We start from the raw sequence: 26,255 nt of genomic DNA on the forward strand, positions 1-26,255 counted from the left end.
TACACTTCATTCACTCTAACTTAAATTTCTGAAAGGTCACAGAATGATTTGTTTATATCCTCTTATGCTAGGGGTTTAGAAGCATACTTTGACATGTGCTTGAACTGTAAAGCATATAGAGATGAAAGAACAAAACCGGATTTTTTTCTGGTCTTTGTGCCAGAATGGTCTCAAGTTAAATATCTCAAACATTACTAAAATAGTTAAATATACTAATTTGTAGCACTGATCTTTTAAGTGGCATTACCATTTTGGGGAAAAATTTTACTTAATAACAGTAAACTTCTCACTGAAAGTAATGAAAATATCAGGAATTTATTTCAACATTATTTTTTCACTCTGAACCAAAACTAGATCTCTTTTTCTTTTTCCAAGAAATTGCCAGAAAAGCCTATGGCAGTCTAATTGCTTGTTCTTTCTGCCATTAAGTTTATTGACCTCTACCACCTTCCTTTTTAAATCATTCCATGAATATGCATTTGATGTCTAACACACAATTGGATTAAGACATTTGTCTTCATAGATCAAATATTCTAATTTGCTTCTTTGTTTAATTCAGTTCCTTAATACTGATTAGAAGGCCAAATCTTAATATATTCAAAATATTTCATTTAACCATTTGTCTAAGGAGGAGCCAGCAGGTGTGATTGCAATAGAAGTGAGATATAAAAACTAAGTCAAGAAAATCTCAGTAGTTAGAGTCATATACTTCAGGGAAAACATTGTCAAAAACTGTTGGGAAGGAGAACTATTCAATATCTAGAAAGATCAGTAGATTTCTTTAGTAAATCAATTTCACACAAACTTCTTAAAAACCTAAAAATGCTTACTTGAATGAATTATTTTCATGTGTTTACCCAGAGATGGATCTGTGAGGCTGTGTAACAGATTAAACAACAAAAATGGGATTTAACTCTAATTTTGTTTTTTCTTTAATCTGCATAGGGCAATGAAAAAAATGCCTTTAGGCATTAAAGCACTAATTTCACCTTAAGCATAGCTGTGATAGATGTTCACATGAAAACAAAAATTAAGTGATGGTATCAAGCAGTCATCACTGTCAAACCCTGACTACCCAATACTAATAAACATTTTGCAGCATCTAGGGAGAAAACATAAGGGAGAAGTAACTCATATCTACATAGGATAGAAGCATAAAAACTTTTAAATGGTACATATCTGTAAACCTTTTTCACTTTTCAGACTCTTCAGGCACATTTTGTTTTCCATGCCTTCTGTGAATATTTGCCTTGTTTTCAAAACACAACCAGAGCATGAAAACAGAGCCTTAAGGGCATGAATGCACTATCACTCCCTGTCAGAGAAATGGAAAGTATATCAGAGCACTAAAAGGGAGAAATTACTTTCCTAAAGTAAGAAAAAGCTTAACCAGGCCCTAGGAATTGTCATTAGTTAATGGGGATGAACAATCTGCAGAACCAGTCAAGAGGCATTTTGCTGGTTACTGATCTCTGCCAGCCTGCTTAGGTTGTTCACACCAAAGAGCGCAGACATTTTCTGAGCTTGCTCCAGATGAGGGAATCAAACGAAAATTTAAAAAATGACCAATAGTCACAGACCTTCTCAATAATCTGTAAACCAGGGACTGATAGTAATTACATTGTAAGATAAAAGATGCATGGTAAAGCCAAATTTAAGTTACTCAGGGTTGACATCTATTGTGCAAAATTAATGACTGATAAATGAGATTAAATAAAACAAAGCCTAAGGATGTGTTTTAAGACTATAGTGTCAACTTGAACCTTTGGGTTGAAACTCATTAGACTAACTTGAACAGATTTTCTTTTGTTCTACATGTCTCAGTATTGCTGGCTTGAGGAACTTGAGGAAGAAATACATCAAAGAGGCTACTTCAGGCTCAGAAAACATGAGGAGAAGAAAGAAAAACAATGTATGGCTATCTTATCAGTTAGAGTTGGAGCTGGCTACAAACAACATTCAAATTAATTCCCAAGCTCACAATAAGTCTCCACAAGGTCCTGTTATCATAGAGAATTTCTTCAAGTTCAAAAACCACCTGACTACTGCTATCCGTAAGTTCGGCAACTTTTACTCAATAAAACGGCCAATCCCTTTAAGAACCATCCCCATCAGCCAGATTGTTCTTCCTCAACAAAACTCTGTCTAAGATTTGGTGTTTCTCTCTCATTCTGTGCTTTGAATGGCCAGGAACAAATAATGGAAACCAAGATATTTCTTTATATTATTACATGACAAGAGCCTAGCAAGACAATAGGTCCTTGAAAGTTTGATATAATGCACACTTTTCACCAGCTGTAGCCATCTCAAAAAAAATTAAATAAATCTGCTGATTATATAATCTTCTTAAAACCCTGTGTAGGTTAAAGACTTAAATGTTGTCAATGACAGCTAAAGATCAAAGCAGATGTTCTCTAATCCTCCTCTTATTTAAAAGAAGCTATAGGCTAAATAATACATTATTGCAGTATTAGGCAGCTTTTTGCTCTGCTGATTAATCTTGTGTCTTACTGAAGAACTTGACAAATGTTTTAGATGTTTAAATACTGAACTCGAAGTTGGTCTTCATAGTCTTCCTTCTGCTGTGATTTAGTCTGCAGAAATTATTTTTGAAGAAACATAAAATATTTATTGGGAATGTTTTACTGGGAGTCAAACTAGTATTAAGGAGAGATATTAAACAAATCACCAAATGAGTAAGTAAGGATGAGAATCCTAACGCATTTTACACATTGCACATTCTGTGTTTTTGACTATTAAGTTGGTTATGTTATGTCTTTTTCTCATTGAACTAAAACAAACAAAGTTTTAATTTTACCAAAATTCAAAATCCCTTGGTTGTTTACAGTAAAAGTCAATTATTTGCTTCTATTAATGCAAATGCCATTAACAACAGAATTTTTTTTGTACATTCACCTGATCTGTTCAAGGCACACTAAATTTAGATCTCACAGAGAGAACCCTTTACCCTCAAGGTCTGCATCAATTTATGTGCCATATCACAGCAGCTTCTTAAAAAAAAACAAAACGGAAGTTCTTTTTAAAAGTGGTTTAAAAGCTTTTTTAAAAGTTGCAGTGGTTTCTGAAGAAATAGCTAAATGAGATAATTCTAAACACAATAAAACATTTCCCAATCAACTGAATGGAGAACATTGGGGTTCTATCAAATGAAAGAAAACACAAACTAATCTTCAGATCCATAGTTTTTTGCAATTCAGTGTAATCTGAAACAGACATTTCTTCAGGTTCTAGAAACTCAGTCAGTTTGAAGAGAATAGAAGATATCTTTATGACATTAAATAGGAGACCTGAACACACAGTACTTGCTGAAGTAGAATTTACCTTTATTAATTATTTTGTGTAATGGGAAATGAAGGGAGTTTAGACCCAAAATATATGCTGTCCTCTCTATGCACAGAAATTTATGAAAAATCCCTCTTTATCAGGGAATCCTTACTGAAGAACAGAGAGTGAACAGCTGTGCTGCTCTGATATTTTAGAGTATCTAAGGGTTTCTTCTTAAATAAGGATTTTCTCTGACTTCAGATACATAGACTCTAATTATATGATTGTTTATAGTTCAGTTTGAGACATATTCTCAGTAAGTACCAAGGTAATTTCTCTCTTTTCGTTCAAATTTAGAAGAAAAAAAATAATGAGGTTTCAAATAGCATCACTAAAAACAAAAATAGAGATTTAGAGATAACAAACTTGCCACAAAAACTTTCAGGAGATAATAAATTCCTAGGAAAAGCTTAAAGCTAAAAAGGAAAAGACCTGTTCCTGCCAGAAACAAGGACAGAACGACTCTAAATGGAAATTGGGTATTTTAACTCACTTTGTAGGGTTTCCACCATTACTTTTATGGCCAGGTGTGTACTCTAAGCAAGTGCATCTTTCAAATACCTGTGCTGAGATATTTCTCTTTTCTTGAAAATCTTCTGCTAGTCTTCACATCTCTCTTCCTTGCCAAACACCACAGAGCCAGTATTTTCCAATCCTTTGGAAATGGCAGTCTCCTCACTGCCTCTCCTCTCCCAGGCATCACTCTCTCATGTTACTTCCTAAGGCCAACAATAGCTTTTGCTGCCTCCCAGAGCTGATAGTGTCGTTTGGGAGGGCACTGCTATAATTAACTCAGGCATCACCCCTGTGATTTATCTTGGTCATCTGAGTCCTAGCAATACCAATAATGTAATAGGTCAGATCCATTAGCAAATCAGTCCATTACAAACACAATAATATGAGTAAGGTGATGTACATTGTTTTTCTTCATACACTTCCAGCTCCCACAAATATAGTACCTTAAAAATAGTACCTAGACTTCTACTGTTTATAGCAAGTCAAAGATCATATGTTCTCATCTCTTCCTACTACTTAGGTTACCCAAGGAAATTTTCCTGTGCATCTCTCTGCTTGGATATATTAGGCTCTGTCTGGGAAAGGGAAGGAGAAAACTCAAATTACCACATTAGTGGCTAAAATAAACAAACTCTCCTGCTGATTCCATCCAGTTAAGTATGTCACCTCATGGGGGGCTAGCACATGCCAAGACAACACATTTGGCTCAAGAACTTCCTAAAATATACCTCATTGAAGGCACAGTCTGGCAAGCATTGCTACTTGTGTTCTCAGCTCTTCTGGTCTTCTGTAACTCGTCAGAGCAGGCACATATAATGCTTGCCTTAGTCCTGGCATTTTAATTTTTAACAAAGCATGGGCATGGTGGGCTACAGATAAGCTTAACTCAAAGAAATAAAGGCTTCAGATTTACACCGTTTTCTATTTTCTTGACAAATGTTCCAGAAGTAAATAAATACTGTTGCCCTAAAATTTTCTTTCAGTATTCCTTTCACAGGCCTATTATGTTCAACTTCAGGAATTCTTTCCATGGCCTCAATTCATTAGAATTGGTCTCCTTGCATTCAAATATCCTGGCAGCTTGACAGCAGCAAATTACTGAAAGAAACTTCTCCCAGACAGCTTTGCATCAGGTCTTACACCATCTCTAACTGTAATTGTCTCTTTCCTATAGAAATGTATTGTTTTATCGGCCATTTTCCTTCTACTTGTAGACTCTTTAGTCTTCTTTTGTGAGTCATTATGACAGCTTTTACATTTAGTTCTAAACATAATTGTTTTTATTGTGTGAGGAAACTACACAATCAATTTAATTTTTTTCTTATAGTTTCTTATAAAAATGTGCAAATGCAATGTGCTGTCTAAAACTTTTTTACTTGTGAAACCACAAAACATTTAATTCTGGAAAAAACTATATTTGGTAGAAAAACTCTGCTTTGTATTCTCTAAAATAGTAAGAATTTGATACTCATCTGCTTTATATAAACCAATACATTTAAAAGAGAAACACAGATTTCCTGGGAAATAACAAGGTTTTGTACATTCTTTCATTAATTTGATTACTAATTTAATCTATATGAATATTAACATAGGATCACTTTAAGCATTCACTAGAGCCAAAAGGAAATATGCCAGGAAAAACAGTAGTTGCATGAGAATCTGGAATTCTGTATCCAACATATGACCCTTGGGGATTTTTTTCCCTTATCAAAAAATATTAGAAAAAAATAAATTAGACAGGACACGGACATTAGAAAAATATTTCAATGGAGAGTGCAACATGCAAAGACTTCAGAGTTCTTCAGCATGTGCCATTTACCAGCCAACTACTGTGAGTAAAAAGAGTAGAAAAGAGTCCCAAATTTTCCATTATCATAAAGGATAAAAGTGCATGAGTTTTAAGGCACATTCTTGAATAGTAGAATCACTGTTACTGCATGCTATGAATAAACAATTAATGAAGTAACTGTGCTTAAGAGTGCATTTACTGTTGTGAAATTACCTGTCATGTAAACTCATGGTTTTTTGAAGATATCTTTGAAATTCCTAAGAAAAATTGCAGGTTGTTAAGAAAAAAAATCTGCAAATAGTTATTCATCTACATTAAAAACACAAGTGTACCTAGGGTTAGAAAAAATTCATGCCTTACTTTAAATCTTTCCAAATGTCTGTCTCATCAACAGAAGTAACAGCGATTTTAGAATTTTATCACTTCCTTCATCCTCAGACTACAGTAATAAAATCATTGCTTTGAGTAATTCCTTTTCACTTTAATTGCAGCTTTTTAAAAACAGGTTAATAACCATCCATATTTAAGCTGTAGATTTTATGAGTTATCCTTATTATGCGAACCATTAAATTTTTATAGTCTTTGCAGAATAAAATAATCATTGATCTTTTTCATCTGAGTGCTATTAAGGCAAAGGGTGTAAACATAAACCAATTAAAACACTATTTAAAATGTTTTAAAAAATGTGTTATTAAATTTAGCTTTAAGTAATTTCACTCATCAAGACTTGACAAATCTGAAGAATACTCCATTTAATTTCCTTTATAAAAATGTTTTGCATTCAAAGCAAAATCCTGAGGGAGCCTCAGTCCCCATAAAAGGCTGTGCAGTTGCCTTTGCCTTGGGTACTATGACTTCCCAACAGTAGGCTGGCTCACAGTGCAGTGCCCTCCAGCAAATCCAGTGTAAGGCAGGACAAGATGACTCAAAGTCTATTCTTTAGCTCTTCCTAATCACCAGCTAAGCAAACAAGAATGTGGGTATTTAGATACTGTTTACTGCCTTAGGAACAACAAACCACTTAAGTACATTTTAAAAATACACTGAAAACAAAGTGTATAGTATGTAATTTTTAGGTATGTGTAGTTCTTTTCCCAGAAATCACTTCCAGCCTGCAACACTGCTTACAAAAATGTCGTCAAGTTTATACTCCATGGCCTCCTGTGTGGCCATTTATATGATAGCAGAGTTATGAGCTTGCACAAACAGGGTGTTTGTGGCTCAGACCTGTTTAATTATGGACATGAGAATCGGTAGAGAACAGTTAGAATAGTTAGAAGTTCACCCATTCTCATGTGACAAGGAGGAGCAGCACAAACATGTCTTCCTCAGAGACAAGGTGCTGAGTCACTGAGTCACTGGAGAGTGATACACTGCGTGGAAAATCCTGAAAAAACGGTGAGCTATCAAACAGAGGATGAAAGTACACGTATGATAAGCTCAGCTTCCACAAAGAGCGGCATCTTACCTGCACCCAAAAAGTATATACAATCTGCAGGTGGCCAATTGACCACCAGCACTGAGGTATCCATCAGGACCTTGAATGAGGCCATGGAACTGAAGAGAGATGGTAGGTGCAGAAGGCCAGACACAGGCAATGCTGTTTCACACATGTTTATACTAAAATCTTCCAGATAAATCAAAGCAGATTAACCAAAGACACACATTATACCCCAAAAGTTGGACAGCAATCCGGAAATGGGTATTTTATTTGCTTTGACATTACAGTTATAGAAATTAATTCAAGGATAGGTATAATAATGTTCAGCAAAGTGAAATGACAAAACACAGGCTATCTTAAGATAACCTTAAGATTTGCTTCCCAGGAGAACACACACCCTAGAAACCTGAATTTCTTCAGAAAGCAATCATGGAAGGTCAGAGCACCCTTGATTCAAATTTAACTTAAATAAAAATAAAACTATTTAATTGATATTTTTATGGCATCTACCCATTTGTACTCAATAAACTCCTTGAAGATCTCAAGGCTACTGTATTCTATGCAATGGGAGGTGACAGCTGCTCATCATAAGCATAGGAGAATGCAGATTCCCTAATTGGAACATAATCCTAAAATTGCTCAAATAAGTTGTGGTAAATCAGAGCCAGAATGGGTTGTGCTAAAAGGAATCTGTAAAGATTGTCAGGTCTAATTCCCTGCCCTTGGTAAGGACATCCTTCACCAATCAGGTTAAGTCCCACTGAACCTGACCTTAAACACTTTCAGTGATGGGGCAAATTAATATCTTTCATAATACCTTAATTTAATATAATAGAACTTAATGTCTTTTAAGATCTTCATTAACAGCATCAATAGAGGGATTGAGTGCACCCTCAGCAAGCTGGCAGATGACACCAAGCTGAGTGGTGCTGTTGACACACCTGAAGGACAGGATGCCATCCAGGTGGACCTAGACAGGCTGGAGAAGTGGGCCTGTGGGAATCTCATGAGGTTTAATAAGAACAAGAACAAAGTGTTGTAGCTGGGTCAGGGCAAACCCTGATATCAGCACGGGCTGCGGATGAACAGATTGAGAGCAGCAGTGTTGACAAGGGCCTGTGGGTGATGGTTGACAAGAAGCTGGACACGGCCCAGCAGTGGTAGCTCAAAGCCCAGAGAGCCAGTCCTTCCTGGGCTGCATCCAAAGCAGCGTGGGCAGCAGGGCCAGGGAGGGGATTCTGCCCCTCTGCTCTGCTCTGCTCTGGTGAGGCCCCACCTGGAGCACTGCATCCAGCTCTGGGCTCCCAGCACAGGAAGGATCTCTTTGAGCGAGTCCAGAGGAGGGACACCAAGTTGATCAGAGAGATGGAACATCTCTCCTGAGAGGAAAGGCTGAGAGAATCAGGATTATTCAACCTGGAAAAGAGAAGACTTCAGGGTGACCTGATTGTGGCCTTCTAGTACTTGAAGGGAACTTACGGGAAAGATCAGACAAGACTATTTACAACAGCATATAGTGACAGGACAGGGAGAAATGGGCTCAAAGGGAAAGAGAGTAGGTTTAGATTTGATATTAAGGAAAAATTATTTACTGTAAGGGTGGTGAGGCAATGGAACAGGTTGCCCCATGGGAATTACTCAAGGCCAAGTTTGATGAGGCTCTGAGCAATGTGGTCTAGTTGAAGGTGTCCCTACCCACAGCAGGAAGGTTAGAACTAGATGATCTTCAAGGTTTCCTTCCAGCCCAATTAATTCTATTATCATATGGTTCTATGAACTTCTCTGGACAAATTGTTCCAATGCATCACCACCCCCAGAGCAAACAATTTCTTCCATTGTAAAGCTACCCTCGTTCTTTTAAAAGACATTTTCCCTTGTCCTATCACTACAGGCTCCAGTAAAAACTCTCTCCCCATGTTTCTTTTAAGTGCCTTTTACTACTGCTGGGCCAAAATGAGCTCACCCCAGAGATTTTTCTTCTCCAGGCTGAATAACCCCAACTCTCTCAAGTCCTTCCTCGTAGGAGAGGTGTTCCACTGCCCTGACAATTTTCCTGACCCTCCTCATAACCTGCTTTAATATGTTGCTGTCTTTCATTGGCAGCAAGATGCTGTACTCCAGGTGGGGTTTTATGAGAGCAGAATAGAGGAGAATAGTAACCTCACTTGGCCACACTGCTTTTCCTGTAGCCCCAGCTAAAATTGTCTTTCTGGGTCGCAAGCACACACTGCCAGGTCATGATCATTTTTTCATGCATCAATACCCCAAAGTCCTTCTCCACTCAATCCTTGGAGTCCCCAGTCTGTCCTGCTACCAGGGATGGCTCTGACTCTGGTGCATGAAATTACTCCTGGCCTTGGACTTCATGAGCTTCACATAGGCCCAGTGAAAGTAATTCAAAACACAGACCAGAAGCTCTGCTACAACATGAGATAATTCTAAGAGAAAGGTAAGAAAAATTTTGTTGTTGTCCGGGTTTAAACTTGCAGAAGGCCCAAGTACAAGTTGCAAATTTTTTGAGGGAAAAAAACATTTAAAGGAGGTTGCAAAGGGACTAAAGTTAGATGTGCCTTAACAGTGCATCAAGTCCAAAGAACGTAACAGCAATGACTCTGGAGACGAGTCCTAGGGATTGGAGACAGTACAAACAGAAATAACATCCATGCAGTCACAGGTGACAACTTCTCAGGAGCACCCATTTGTACCAAGTCAAAATATAAACTCTCCTCCCTGTGCATGACATGGAGATCATATATAAAAACAGGCAGAGTATGCCTAGAGATCTCAATCCAGTCTAATCTGACTTAAAACTGGAAAAAGACAAAAAGCTTATTTTCATGATGTCTCCTGAGCTGTAAATCTTTCCTCTGCATCAGGAAATCAGTGTTTTACTGGTATTTCAAACAGAACCCAGGGTGTAGCTTAAGGATTTAAGTCTATGGGAAACAAATCTGGCCACTTCAAATGACTGAATATTTCATACTGATGTTGATTCATTCTTGTTTTGCAAGCACCAAATAAAGCATCTGAATCGCCAGGATTTTCTTTTGTTTGCTCTTTGCCTAATTCCTGTGCTTCTCCTGCAGATTTAATTAAGTATTCTGGGCAGCAATGAAAATGCTATTATAATAAAGAAATCTGGAACTCGGCCATTATTTTTCTATTGTTCCCTATTTGCAAAAACATTCAGCTAAACAACAATAGAGATATAGATTGTAAAGAAGAGTATAGCTATCTTACAGTTCAACTGCAGTGCTATGTAAGGAAATTAAAAAGCCAAACCCTCTGTTTCTAGGTACCTGTAAATGAGCAGTTACTCAAAGATTGACCCCAGAAACAATAATCCCCTCCGTCTGACAAATGAAAAATTTGGTGCACTACAGTTCTCCACCTGATAAAAGACCTTCTCATGGAAATAACTCTAAAAATCAGCACAAACTATATTTTTACTGCCAAGTTCTTCTATATATGCACTATTCCATTTTGATTCACATCAGACTTAGGCCATTGTGTTGTTGCCTGATTATCCTCTTCTGGAAACAAAGCATTCTGACAGCGTGTCATCACTACTGAACTTGAAAGGATTTTATATGAGGAAAAATAGTCTCGTTACACTACTCTGCTCAATTAAGTCAGAAAGCATAAAACAAAACCATTGTGTAGTGGCTTACAAAAGATTTGACTTTATTTTGTAAATTTCAGTCCGATAGTGTTTTAAAAAACCAACATGTATTTCAGAGTCCTCCTCCAATCTTCACTATCAAAACATTACTTCTTACTCATAACATCTAGAAAATTGGCACATCATTTCTGCAGCACATATCTCTCTTCTAGATACAATAACTACCCAGGACAAGAGCCTAAGGAAAAGATTTCTTAAATCTCTTCTGACAGCTTTCTGACAGGTTTTCTCTGCATTTCCTGGCATAACCCTTCCCAAAAACCCTTCTCAGCAAGCAGGTTTTCTGCACTGTCCATTTTTATCAGCTGTCTGGCCACAATAGGAGAAGACTACACCTACAAACACAAGGTTGACCTCTATAAATAGAGAGTGCAGACTTTGTGCTGCCCTGGAAGCTGCTGGGTTGTGGCACAGGGCGGTTTTCAGGAAGCAAGGAGCACCACATTTGCACTCTAACACAAGTTACCACTGGAGCCCCATGCTATGGGCAAGGGACGCTGTTAACTCCTCCTCCTTTCCCATAACCAGGAGAAGGTGAAATAGGAAACTATTAATAATGCACCAGGTATTATTATTACTACTATTATTATTATTATTATTATTATTAGTAGTAGTAGTAGTAGTAGTAGTATTAGGCATAGAACAAGCAAACAGGAAAATCAGGGAACTAAACAAGGATTACTACAGATGGATCATGAGAAACATGTCTGTAGGGTAACTGTTCATTTTCCATCCATGTATAGTACAACTCTGACATTGCCACTGCTCTTTGAAGTCATACTTTTCTAGTCAAAACTGTAGTGATGTTTCTTTCCCAAAGCATGTTTATTTGGAAAATTTTCTATTAGCAACAAGGCTTTCATTTGGATTTAGGGATGAAGCTTTTCAAGCAACATCACTCTTTCTGTTTTCAAGCATTTATTCAGATCTTCTACACTGTCTACCTCTTCCTTTACAGATTAGGCTCATACTACAAAGGGTGATAAAATATTTTTTAGAATTTTTTCAGAAAGATGGTCAGCATATCCTTCAAAGAATAAACAAACAAGGAGCGCAATGCACTGTCTAATTTTCTACCTTGTAATGGCAAATGTTTCTAAACTTTAAATTCTGTCTCCTGTTCAAGAGACTGAAGTATATAATTCTGAGAGCTTTGGAAATAGGCAAAACTCAACTTCTGATGAATCTGTGATTTGGAGACTACCAAAAAGTCTGCAAAAGATTTTTTTTCTGTCATAGGGTCCATCAGCTTAGAGGTGACGCTGATATCTTGCAAAACTAAGCATGTCCTCTTAGACCAGAGACCCATCAATATTTTTCTACAAGTTAATTAACTTCTAGACTTTGTTGCTTTGTGAAATTTCTCTGCAACAAACTCGTGAACAGAATAGGCACATTCACATGCAAAGACCCATACATGCTTAATCCAACTGTTAAAGCTTTGCATCTCCAAGAACTAATTCTTAGATGTATGCAGACTTGCAGCTTCCCCCTCTGCAGAAGAAAAGGCAGAAACATAACAAATGTTTGCTAAATTATCTCAAACTATTTTCAGAGGAATTTAATTATTTTTCCATTTATCTGAAAATTTTCAAATAATATTTTAAAAGCTAGATAAATATTATTTAAAACCATAGTTTCTTCCATTAAATAAAATTTAGCCATTTAAATCCTATCCAGTTGATTAATCTTTTCAGATCAGACAAACTTGCAGTGAACCTGGGATTCTTCAGGGTCTGCTCCAGTGGGCTGTTTTCAGTTTAAACAGCTGTGTTGTCACAATTTCCTTTTACATGTGACTTGAGGGTGCCCATTTGCTTCGCAATTAAGAGGATAGTACTTACAAATGTTCAGCTAACCAGATTGTTAATTGCTATGTTTGCTTTACGCTCTCTCCTATAAATAGAAAATGTTCCTCCTGAAAGGGAATGGTTCAAAGGTTCAAACATTATCTTCCTAAGTTTTCTCACGTTACTCAGTTTTTTTCTTTTTTTCTCTACTCTCTGTCCGGGGATATTACTGATAAAGGTTTGGTACTCCATGCTATCTCTTCTAGTCTCTCCTTCAATGAAAGTTTTGACTTTGTAGAAATCAGCACTGAATGTTTTCTTCAGAGGCAGCCAGCAAAAACTGAGCTTGTTTTAGAGCAAAGTCATCAGTAAGAAATAAAACTTTCACATGTAATAAACTGAAGTAGAGTGAAAAATGTTATGAAATATACCTTACTAGGATTATTTGCAATACTTTAGGTTAGTATTTGGTGTTATTAGTTCTTATGTACATGTCTGTCTTTCTCCACTGATAAGTTACTTTTGCTTCCACCTTTCCTAATCTTTCTATCCAGTTCATCTGAATCCTCAAATTCCCTGAAGATTGTCTTTAGATAAAATTAGAAGTATAACTGCTTAATAAATGGGAGCATTCCTCTGCAAACATACAATACAATGTCAGCACTTCTATCGAGATTTCTGAGTGGAATTTAATATATGGGCTGTGAATAGCTTATGACCTGTCCCATAATGTGGGATTCATCTAAATGTAGATGCAGCTGAGCCAGTCCCTCATTACAGTCTGAATAGATGATGAGAACTTTCAGGGTTCACTTCACTCCATGACAAAGTATACATATAGCTTGCATTGCAAGCTACCTTTGTGCATTTTTATCCATGCATGACTTGGAGAAATTGCTGATTTTCTCCATTATATTTTGTGAAGAAGCTTAGGCTGATTACCTCAGATGCCTATGTCCATCACAACCACATTAATTAGGATTGCGAAAGACTACTTATTTTCTCTGAAATATGTCTGAACTTTGATTCAAGTTTTCCCTTGGTCATGCTGTTTTCAAGTGAAGGCTATTGAAAAATGGCCAATAAGTGGCCAAAATTCTGGACTTCCCTCTAGCCTTTTGAGAAGTAGTCCAGACATGCTGCCAAACTCATTTGTTCCTGTGGAATTTGTTCCTGTGAGGGTCAAGAGGTCTTTAGAAATCCATTGCCTATGACTCAATTTATGACCCTGATGTCTCAGTCAAGCGAAAAGCTAATTTATTGATATCACAAGAGAGAACATCCAGTTCAGGTGTTGTTATGGACCACTTGCTTGACCTGGGTTTAGCCACAGAGCATAAGTGATTCTCCACTGACACTGCATAGGACTGTCAGTGAAGTCTATGAAGATAACGCATCCTCAACAGCTGCAGTCAATCATGAAGAGCCATATTTACAAAGATGATTTTTTGATTAAACACATTTTTCTGCCTCACATTCACATACTGAAGCCCCTGCCAGAAGTTGTGTTTAAAGTCTAACATGATGCATGGGTTAACTTCTTTTTGGGCTGATAACAGTCAGCAGCTGATGTGTCCCCAGAAGTTTTGTCGGCTTGGAGAGAATTTCTGGAACAGTACAAAACTACTCAGCTAGTCTATACATTTGGAGGTTGCTGCTAACCATCCCTGGCATATGAGCTAAACATAGCAGCGTTCAATAATGTGCTGCTCACAAAGAAAATGGGAACACGGAGGATGACGCTGCATGTCAGCACACATGATGAGAAGGCAAAGGTCACTTAGCAAGGCATAAACTATGAGCAGCAAGGCAGGTGACAGCAGCTCTGATGACAGCATCCTCACACTCAGGACTGACATATCTGCCAAAGGTGGACTTGGCAGATGGCCACACATCACGGGAAGCAGCATTTTGCATGGGAACAGATTTCAGAGTGCTGTTAAAAAGGGCTTCAAGTCTCACTCCTGAAAACTAGGCTCACTTTACCAGTGCTCCTACCAAATTATATGCTACTAAGATAATGTTCAGGAATAACATGGTTTGATACTAGTCTATTTTTACATTCTTACTTCCAAATTAATATGACTTATCCACCCCTCCCTCAAAATAATTATAGTAGCAAAGCAGTTTGTGTATGAAGAAAGAAACTGGAAATTTATAGAGTAGCGCAGGATTAACAATTATTAACATTCATCATTAAAATTCCATTTCAGTTATATAATTAAACAGTTAGCAAAACAATCTGAAGACTCTGAACCATGGAAAATCCTGAGGAAGAAAAATACAAGGCATTCTAATTGATATATTTTTAAAATTCCGCTGGCCTATTGCATTAATACAAACAGCGATCACAAGGCACAACTGGTTAAAAGATCTCAACTCTAATGCACACTAAACAAGTTTCAAGTTGTATCCATTTCATTATGGGTTATCAGTACCTTGGTTAAACCCATCACATTTTAAGACCTTATAGACTTTTTAAATTTAAAGTTTACTTGTAATAGTAGTTCATTGACATATTGTTTCTGTGCTTTTTAAGACTTTTAGCTTGTAGTTTCTCTGTTAATGCTGTGAATTTCTTGAATTCAAGACTGTACAAACAGTTTTGACAATTAGCTTATTTTAATTACTTTAAAGCAAAATGAACATCTATGAAAGATAAAAAATAAAAATTTAAATACAGAAATTCGCTATTGATTGCTATAATTTGTTTTCAAGAATGCACATGTTCCTTTACTATTCTTAATTATTTTAATTAAGATTTCTGCATGTCAATTAGAATTGGTTCAGAATGGAAGATTCCACGCCCTCTCTGTCTCTCAAAGCAGGTAAGAACACATTTTCTTAAGAGGGTTTTTAGTGTATCTAGAGTATATGTAAATAAGGAAAAGAGCAACAAAAAGGAATTGAAAAGGGGCATAATTATATAAAGTCAAAACTAACATAAAACCAATGTAGACCCTTTTTTAGAGCATTAATTATCTCAATCTGAAACAGGAAAATTGGAATATTGATGACATATGTCAGTAAAATAATTAAAATATTAAAGAAGGAATGGGATTTCTAAAATTATACATAGCATGACTAAGTAAAAGAAAAAAGGGAGAAATCTACCCCAGTTTAAATCTAAGATATGAGAAATAACACATCTTAACCTGAAAAAAATACCCTGGATTGTTTCCCACTGAATAGCTCATACAGCAGTTAACATTGTTCTCATTCTTACCTTATTTGCCCTGACAGAGTTTTTCTTCTTTAGGCTCTGTAAATTTTTTGTATTTCTCAGGAAGTGTGTTTGAGATGGGATGTAGAATCCCAATGCTCTGAAACTTTCCCTCTCTGAGAGTTGCAGTGAACTGTGAGTTAGTGAAGCTCTGCACGTCCTAAATTACTGTGGGAAATTCACAAGCCCTGGGACTGAATACAGCCTGAAACTTTATTGCATGTCACTCGGGATCATACAACTTTTTTCCTTCTACATTTCTTCTGACTAACACCCAGGTAGGCTTCAATTTATGGCCCATCAGCGCGTCTGAAAGAGCTGTTTGGCCCTCAGCAAGGGAGAGGATATTCCAGGTGTAATGGAGTACATAAAATCCTGCTTTGTGCCCACTTGAGCCTTCCACGGAAGCTGTGGCTCAGTGGAACTGTTGGGAGAGTACTTACTGCATTGAAGTTGGGGAAGAGATTCACTGCTGCAGCAGTGTCCAGAGGAAACGGGAGGAACGGCTTAATATCCAGCGATGGTTGCAGGGGTGGTGCAGGAGGACGCACAAGGGCTGGAAGAGCAGGGCTCTGGCATGTACCACCTGCAGGCACAGAGAGACAGAAAGCATTCAGCAGGTGATGTGATTAGTGAGGGGGATAAAAGCCAGCACACACACACACACACACACAAAGCAACAGTAAAAAGACAATATTTCATCAAGCAAATATATTTTGACTCGTCCAAAAATTACTGCATTAGCGAAAAAAAGCCCAGCTGACTCAGTGATTGAGTTGGTTGTAATTCTTTGCCAGAAATTGCTTCATGTTTCAGTCTATTGTGATTAGAATTACCTTATAAACCATTTCTTTCCATGGACAATCTGGAACAACAGTTCAGCATATGTCTAACTTCCCTTGAGACCTTCAGCTAGTTTCATTCTCTTATCATTTCAGTGCTTCATCCCTACCCTGTTGCTCTACTCTACAAAGGCAGATTACTCAAAAAGATAAAGAACAACTTGCTGTTCAGCTCAGCAAAAGTCATGTAATTTGCAGACTTCTGTTTTATTAATTAAATGCTCACTCATGGAGACAACGGCATCCGCTTCAACCTAAACCTCACAAACACAACAAACCTTGCTGCCCCAACAGTTGATCAATACAAATCTAAAAATAACAGTTTCAGGAGCCACTAAAATTCTGTTTATGGGAAGGTACCGATGAACACCTTCTGCTCTTTGCAAGGGGTGGAGTTGATTCAAACTCTGAGCAGCAGAAAGCTCCTCCCAGCTAAAAACCAGCTCTGTGGGAACATAATGCAAATGAAGAAATCCCCTTGCATACTAACAAGGCACTACCTGTTTGCAGTGGACCCTATTTGGCTTATTTGTTTTCCCCTGGCCACAGCCAGCAATAAGCTGGAAGGATCCAAGTTCATTCTCTGCTTTCAGTGTCTCCTATATTGGTCAAACTCCAAAACATCAATTCCCTGTTAATTAAAGACTATTTGGATCCTAGGAAACTGTTAAAATATGCCAGCGTTCTTCTAATCCTAGAGGCAGGCCACAGACTGTAAAAACCTCTTGGTAAGGGTCCAAGAAACATTGAACAAAAAATGAAAGGGGAGTTTTACCCTACTCACTAAACAGGGACACAGGCATACAGATCAAAAGAGGGAGAGATCAAAAATCTGTTTCTTTTTTCCCTCTCATACATACAGACATTTTATTAGATGAGTTGCATACATCCTTTAAGAGTGCAAATATAAAGTAGTCAGAAAGATATATGACATCTCTCCATATTTGGCCAGCAAATCTGCTAACAAGGTTTGTCATGTTACACATCTAATTGAGGGCTAAAACCATAGGACTTAATTAACCAGTTGTAGAAGATCATCCAGGTTGTGTTTCTAGATATAAAATCAGCTGGAGCCAAATTTTGAAGACTGTATTTTTTGCCAACTTTCAACTCCTCTGTGAAGCATTTCAATAAGAATCACTAGTAAATTAAAATTAGTGGATTACGGGTCACTGTAATCTCACGATAGTTTTTAATCCCAGGAATAACTGCTTAAAGAATAAGAATTAACTTATTAAAGAATAATTTTTGGGATAGTTTCTACATGGTACCTCAATGTAAGTGTATAAGAAATCAAAAGTTTTTGAATGCTGCAGCTGAGGATATAGGCAACAGAAAAGTAGAGCACAAGCAGCATAGAATTATCAAGTATTTGATTGCCATTGCTTTGGCAATTGTTACATTCCCATGACATGGTTACAAAAACACTGTAAAAATAAATCTAACAGGTCAGAATGATGATAGGGTAGTGTTGAACATGCCAATCATACTACCTTGGAATAGGAAAGACTCATAAAGGCACTTTTTAAAATGCTGGAAATACTTAGCTTTAATTTTATAAAGCTTTCACACACCACGAAAGGAAAAAGTCACTCTTACTAAAGAAAAAAATAGAGATTGCACCTGAGATTGTGCAGAATCACACAGAAATTTCAAGGTGAACATTTTCCTGGCAATAGCAAAGAATTTGAGGCTAATCAAATATTCTATAACTCACAAATGCAAACTGGACTGAGAAACGTCACCTGGGCTTGGGGACACAGCTCATGGGCTGTATTATCTCAGTGCTACGGAGAAGAGCTTCACAGGTGTGGATTACCTAGAGCAACAGCATTCCTATCCCAAACTCATCTGAGGTACCAAACCATGGAGGATGAAATATTTCTATTCTGTGATCCTTTCCTGTGGCATGACTCGGCACTCGCGCACCTGCTGCTGCCAGCCAGTGTGATGCAAAGCCATCTGGGGACGGGAACAAGCTTTAAATGGAAAAATCCAGCCAGCTCTGCAGGACCTTGGCTGGGACTCACAGCCTCTGGAACAGAGTTTAAAATCTACCACAGTCCTGGCTACAGTGGCACAGAAAATTAGTATGGTCAGGAGCACAGCTGCTCTCTGTTTTTTCAATAGTGTCAGACATGTCCCTAAATGATGGAGCATGTGAGAGGCATCATGAAATCTGAGCCTTTGCTTAAGAACTTCTCTAATGTTTATGGCTGCAAAAATTAGCTTCTCTTTCCATTTAACATGTACAGAGTTGTAGTCTAGAATCTGCAACAGAAAAACTGAAGCAATGGCAACCATTTTTGAGACTCAACTTAGCTTGGACAACCTTTGAGAATGCCAGCTTTAATGATTTCCCACCTAATCCATTAGCAGAGGGATGGAGAGGGGTAGAAGACCACTGGGAAGAGTTCTTGAAGAGTGTACAAATTCCAAGTGTTATGGAATGTTGGATTACAATGAAGAACCATAACATTTGCTTATGACAATTTTGGTATTTTGTAGGATGAGTTTCTCCACAAAGACCTCCATAGCATTCCCTGAGCAGATGCAGCACTGCTGATCAACACACAGTGAGGGTGAAGGTTCAATGTCAGCCTTTTTACAAGCCTTCTACCAGCAAGGGTTGGATAACATTGACCAATAAAACTAGGATAAAATCCCACAACACTGATAGGTTTTGTCCACAGCCTGCACTTATAGCTCCCTATTATTATTACCTGAAGTTCACATAGATAACCTTGTCTTTATGAGGAGCATGCTACACCTTAAAATGGAAGGATAATACGGTATTTTCTAATTCCAGTCCTTCAAGTTAGTGATGTTAGAGTCTCATGTCTTTCTAAAGAGGATAAGAATCAGATTCTAAATGGGAGATGAATGTTCATACATTTGAGAAATTCACATCAATATTGTTACCTTAATTTTCTTTGTAGGGAGACCAAGAATAATACTACTTAGAAGCTTAATCCGCTCAGCATTTTGTCCAAGTTTGAAGCAATCATTTGTTTCTTTAATTTTCAGGCAATTTAAATCACAGGCAAGATAATCTCTTGGACAGAGGCACTGGCTATACATCCAAAAACAGTGTGGGCATACAAGTTTGGGGAAAAGCTTGCAACCAAGCTTTGCTCCTTCCTATATCACATTGAGCCTGTTTTGACCTTGGAGAACTCCTCCAAAGTCAATCAAAGAGCACTGTTTTTGCACAGGGATGCAGTTCTGTGTCTCCAGCTGAGACCAGACATTTTGCCCTACCACTGGGTAATCTGGTTTGAAGTACAACACCGTGTTCTGGGCACAGACAAAGGCACGTGAGCAACATGAGGTTCATGCTCCTGGTGACACAGCCCAGTCAGGCGGGTTCTCCTTCTGAAATCACTGGTGATGTGAACTTAATCACCACAAGAACTCTCTTGCCTGAACCAAGGGAATATGACAGAAACAGGTGAAGAATGATTCCTGCTCGTTGCACCTCAAATTGTCCATTCCATGAGGAATTGGCTCTTTTTAAAATTATTTTTGAGTATGAATGAGAACAAATACTGGTGTCTTTCCTTTCCCCTACTTCCCCTCTACCCCATTTTGACTTTAGAGACCATGTTTCAATGTGGAACTGAAAATAGATTTTAAAATGAGAACCATTCTAATGCATTCTTGAAAAAAATGGTTCATTTTTAATGTGTCATTAAAAATGCTTAAGTTTTAATCTTATCTTCACAACTTTTTTTGGTGACAATTCTTTACAAAAAGTTAACAATTCTGGGGGAAATTTTGCTTTCAATGAAATAGCACTTAATGAAAATAAAGTTTCCCATGTAAATTTCTGTGCCCAGTTCACCTGAAATTTTGCTTGGATTGGTGTTAGGTAAAGAGTATGAACAACTGTAAGTACTCACCCTAAAATCTGGATTAAGAGAATCACAAAGACTGAATATACACGTAGGAAACCAATAAAAATAGCCCTAGAGTAAACAGATATCATAAAGTAGGGTGGTTTTAAATACAGGATAATAAATAGCAAATTTCCTTAATGTTTTTCAAGGAGGCCAAGATCCCTATTTATCAGGTTCCCTAACAAACAGCTCAACAAATTGGCAACCACCTCTTGTTATTTGTGACTTGGCTATAGAGAAAGTTATGTTACATGTTTCTCTGCACAGTCTTTCCTCATGCACACCCTCATTCCCAAACCCTCACATTTCAACTTAAATGCAGGTACAGTTTCCAGAAAAAGAATCCCAAGATGCATTATCAAATAGTCTCCCTAAGGAAGAATCTAGCTCAGCTTTTGCAGACACAAAAATGTAGATAATTTTTTGCAATGCATTTGAAACTTGGAGGTATGTAAACTGGGCAGAAACTCTAAACTATTACCCCATTAATCTAAATCTTTTGCAGTTCTTCCATCACTAACTATTACCACCATAAACACTGAGTGAAAAAGCAAATCTCTGCAGAATTTTATTTTCATTCCTTCACTACTTTGCAAGTTTTTCCTTCTGTCCATGTGCACAGCTATTTTGAATACAGCAAAGACACTCAACCCTTTCCTTTCCTTCCTAGAGTCTGAGTTGGTTTTTAGGATCATAAACTGGTTTCTCTAAGATATGGATATTTCCATGTTTTGCAACCCATCTCACACCTCTCTTAATATTTCCATAATAACTTATCTGAGGTCAAAAAAATATACACATTGTGCCTTGGCAAAAGCTCAGAGAACCTTTCAGCTGGTATGACTCAGTGGAGAAGCTGGGAAAGTACCACACATTTCCCACTGAAAATTTGACTTTTAGGAGGCTTTAAAAGAACTTCAAAAGCTATAATTAATAATGTTTATATAGGAATCTAATATCTAATAGTACACATGCACTAAGCATTAAAATATATCCTAGAGAGCCTGAGTAAAACCAGGAATTTTAATAGAAAATTTACAAGAACAATGACTCCGGCTATTTTAAAATATAAAAGGGAAAGGATATGTGGGGAGCTCATGGTCAAGCTTATAAATGTTAATAAGCTTACATTTGGATAACTCAATATTAGCTAGAACTTTTGATTTGCGATGAATCAGGTTTGCCAGTGGGCCAAAGGAAAAGTATATTTGGAGGGATTTTTTTGAAAAGACAATAAAGACACAAGCATTTAAGAACAGCAGGCTATCCATGGTGAATAATGTTCTTTCATGATCTAAAATAAGAGATAGCCCATTTATATTTTCATGGAATCTGATAAAACAGGAAATTTTAAGATATCCAAAACCAAAAGAATAAGCTTCTCTGGGATCTAACAGAGAAAATATGACATGAATTGTAGATGTGGCTTTTAGGAATTAGTTTAATGTAATTTGTCATGGTCCATAGTCACTAGGGTACTGCTTTTTATCACTGTATGGTAATTCTGATTTTTCCAACAGATACTTTTCTCAAAAACTGCTGAATCGCCCCTTTAAAGGTAAATTCAGCTCCAGAATGAGTAGTACCAGTGATCCAACCTCGCACGGAAAAATGAGACTCAATCACCAAACTACTTAGTTGTAGTTGTAATAAAGTGTCTAAAATATGAACTCAGCATACAGAAAGTTAGCTAACATGCAACCTCTATCTTTTACATGCATAAAGAGATAAACTTCTGATTTTGAATATTTCTTTTTTGTAGGTTATGGGTTATTATCTGTGAACTGAAAGGAGATTAGATGTAAATAAATGACGTGAATGGTAAATTTAGTGCTCAGAAAATCTACTTTCTGGCCACTTACAGTCTTAGAACTCAGCTTCTTGAAAGGGTTTTTTTAATAATTTTTAGTGGTTTGTTTCTTTTTTTAAATTTATTTCTTTTAGAAAGGGAAATAATCTTAAAGTGCTTTCGACTTCTCTATTGTTCACATACTCTTTTTGGAGAGTGCTTTCATTATTTAATAACCTCAAAAAAATCTTTAAAAATACTATAGCCACATTTAAACACAATACTTTTACATATAATCACTCTTAGGTCCAGAAAAGAAAGAAAAAAACTCAACTGTATTAAATATTTGAAGCCCACTTGAAAAGAAGAGCCTTCAAAATGGGACTCCAACCACACCATCCTCAATCCTGCTGGTTCTCCTGAGACAGCTTGAGGATCAAGTACACGGTGTGGCCACACAAGCTTTTCTTTCACAGGTTTTTCTGTTAGCAATGCTAGCAGTGGCTAGTCACTTTGAAGAGGATGAATGCAACACTGTCTCAGCTGTGGAGATCTGTGAGTAATTGATTTTTCAGTTCACCAGCCAAACCAAAAAAATAATGACAATTAAAGGGGGAAAATCCCACCACTGTGTCAGCTAAAACTCTTCTTGCACCTAAAATAACACCCTATAGCTCCTACTTAGATACTTAACTGTTTTTATTATTTAAATATTAACAAAATTCAAACATCCAGATCCAAACAACTCAAAATGACTCATTACAAAAATATTTTCTTCTCTTCCCTATTTTTTTTTCCCAGATTGGCACAAATCAGTACCCACTGTTTATTTATAGACAGCATTTTTCAGCACATACACTGTTCACCTGGAAAGTTTGAATCAACTCTGGTCATTTACTGCTATTCAAAGTATTATTTTTTCTAGAGAAAATATTTATTCTCTGGTTCCTGCAAAGTGAGCTAGTTTAGAGAAGGAATTCTTTTTATTATTATTATTAGTTTTAGAAGCCTGCAGCAATGCATCATGCAGTGTTTTTTAAAGTCTTTTCTTTCACACATACTAGCATTTTGAAACACATAAGACCATATACTCCAACAATTTTGATTGGAAAATGTACTTCTCTAGGTGTACAGAAGAGTAATTTTCTCTTTTCATTAGGTAGAAAGCTGTGAAACTACTATTATGATGCTGGACTGGGAAAATGCAGAGACAAATTTGCATGTGTAGTTTGATACCCATTATCTCCTGTCATTATTTCCTTTACTTTGCTAAACAAAGGTTTCTGCTCCCATTTTGCTACCTTTTTCCCTCCTGTTGCTTTATCATCTGCATTACAGGAAGGTGGGCCCACCTTAGAGACAATGAAGCCCAGTTCTGACTGAATGGGACTGAGGTGCTCAGCGTTGTGCAGACCTTACCCACCTCAGGGCTCAAGGCTAATTAATGTCAGAGCCCCCATTAACCCCACAAAGTATCACCTCTTTTGCCTCATATCTAAAATATGCCATGGACCCCAGGTAACACTCTGCTGAATAAAATACTGGTGTGTTTTGCTTTGGATTTTTACATAACAGCTACTGAAAAACCGTGACCTGAACTTCAGTACGAAACACTGTCAAGCAAGGAATTTGTCTAACCTACTATGGGCCACATCTTATACAGATTTCAAATTGCACAAGGGCAGAGACTTAGCTTTTTATTTTAGCAACACGACCTACCTAATCGAGCTCTTCAGAGTCCTTTGGGCTTTTATTGCAGCTGGTTGGACAAATTTGGATTCTTTTTCCCTATTGGAAACTGTTGGATCACTGAAAGTTAAATGATCCAAAATGAATGTTCCACTTTCTGTAAAGTTCTGTCTGTTTCTAGTATAAGGAAACAACTAGAAATTGTCCAATTTGGTCAGCATGCTTATTACCAACTGCCCATACCAAGTACCAAGCACGCCAACTACCAGAGAACCATAAAGCCCAAGACAGAAAGTCATGGCTTTGGAGTAGACAAACTAGAATACTCACGATCCTCAGCTCTCCTCCCTCTTTAGAATGGAGAAGCTTTTAATTTCTATTTGCCTTACAAAAAAAATCAAATATTAAATACCCAGCAGCCTTACTTTTTTTCTCTGTGTAATTCCAGTCTTAATTCTCTGGACACTTCCACATGGCGAGAGATTATCCAAATTTTTCAGCTAGGAAGAAACCTACGACAGACAGCAAGAGTCTTCTTCTCAAAGCTTACACAGGAATCTGTGGCAGACAAAGGAGCTGACCTCTGGGTCCCCAGATTTAGTCCTCTGAGCACTCTAATATCCTCTCCTGGTTGTAGGCTAACTGCAAACTGAATGCGCTTTCACTTAGACTGTAATGATCTCACAGACAATGTCAAAACTTGCTCTTCCTTCGGTGCCATAAATGCTAGAGGGAAGAGAAGTTCACCAATGACTCTACAGCTGCACTAATGATTCTTTTTGCTTTTGGCAAACTACATATCCCCAGCTCTATTTTACAGTTTCTTCTCATACTGCTCATGTTTTATACTACTTTTTACTTTCTTTGGTAAGAAAGCGAATCCAAGGAAGCAAAATGCCTGCCTTGCACAGAGTGAGCTAGAAATGTACAGAGACATTTCTACCACCATGCAGTAATGCCAGGACAAAAAAGATGGCTGAGAAGGGATCTCACCAATGTAAATATTTGTTGGAAGGGAGGCTGTCAATAGGATGGAGCTGGGCGCCTCTCGGTGGCGCCAAGTAACAGGACAAGAGGCAATGGGCAGAAACTGATGCGCAAGAAGTTCGAGGAGAACGTGAGGAAGAACGTTACTGTGTGAGTGACTGAACACTGGATCAGAATTTTCAGAGGCTGTGGAGTGTCCTTCACCAGAGATACTCAAGAACCATCTGGATGCAGTCCTGTGCCATGTGCTCTAGGATGACCCTGCTTGAGCAGGGAGATCAGACCAGATGACCCACTGTGTTCCTTTCTAACCTGACATACTTTGTGATTCTGTGTAAAAAACAGGTTTCCTTTTCATGATGATCTTGGCTAGTTATTCCCACATAAAGCTGCTGCCCTAGTGTCATTTCCAGCCTGCAGCAGAAAGATTTACTTTCAGACTCAAGCTAAGGTGGGAAGCATGGGTGTTTTCAGAGAAGCGCTACAACCTGATGAAGTTCGAAGAAGGTCACAGTGTTACAAATATGCATTTCCCTAAAACTACATGCACAGTGTTTCTCAACACCTTTCAGCCTACAGATGAATTTTGTGACATTGTTGAACTTACTGCACCATTATTTACTGACACGTCGTGGATGTTTCCCAGCCAGTGGGTCAGTATATGGTTTTTAGCCTCTATTGGAGAGATACTTGATCTTATCAGATCATGCCCAGCAAAAATATGTTTACAAACTAACTGGATCCAAACACTGAAGAAAATGCTGATGATTAAGATGCATCCCAAAGTGTGCTCCCCTGAGGTCACAGTCTCCTGGTAGATCCTAACCACAAAGGCTCAAAAAACCCCCACCATAAATAAATAAGCTAAGCAAAAATACAAGCATCAGCCAAGTATTATAAAAATCACATTAATTTTAAAGCTTTACGCTTTTTGACATTTTAAAAAGTCTTTGACCTGGCATATTCTACAGTTAGATTTTTCTGATGGTTTTATAAAGGTCATGTTTATGGTATAATGAGCACAAATTTCCAAGGCTTATTAATCAGAAGAACACTGTATTGCAAACAGATTTTCAAAGAATTTTTCATTTTTTATGAACATATTGAATATGATGAATATATTAAAGCTTTAAAAGTGCCATTTTTCAAAAGCATGCTTGGGGAAGAAATAACTATTAACTTCTGGTGTCTTTACTTGAAATGAAACAAGCGTATGACTGAGAAGAATATGGTAACTAATGTCATGAAATGGACACACTCCAC

General features: G+C 37.4%; 1 protein-coding gene across 4 annotated transcripts in view; it reads right to left on the reverse strand.

Moving 5' to 3' along the window:
• The window catches only part of ZNF385D (zinc finger protein 385D), a 415,474-nt gene that overhangs the window by 122,370 nt on the left and 266,849 nt on the right, over positions 1-26,255 (reverse strand). For all 4 annotated transcript variants that reach the window (XM_063154367.1, XM_063154350.1, XM_063154342.1 and 1 more), the window contains one exon: positions 16,230-16,372. In XM_063154367.1, the coding sequence (XP_063010437.1) occupies positions 16,230-16,372 (143 nt within the window). The remainder of the gene's footprint in view (positions 1-16,229; positions 16,373-26,255) is intronic.

The sequence above is a fragment of the Melospiza melodia genome, chromosome 1 (genome assembly GCF_035770615.1).
Source record: "Melospiza melodia melodia isolate bMelMel2 chromosome 1, bMelMel2.pri, whole genome shotgun sequence".
In the NCBI taxonomy this organism is placed as follows: Eukaryota; Metazoa; Chordata; class Aves; order Passeriformes; family Passerellidae; genus Melospiza; species Melospiza melodia.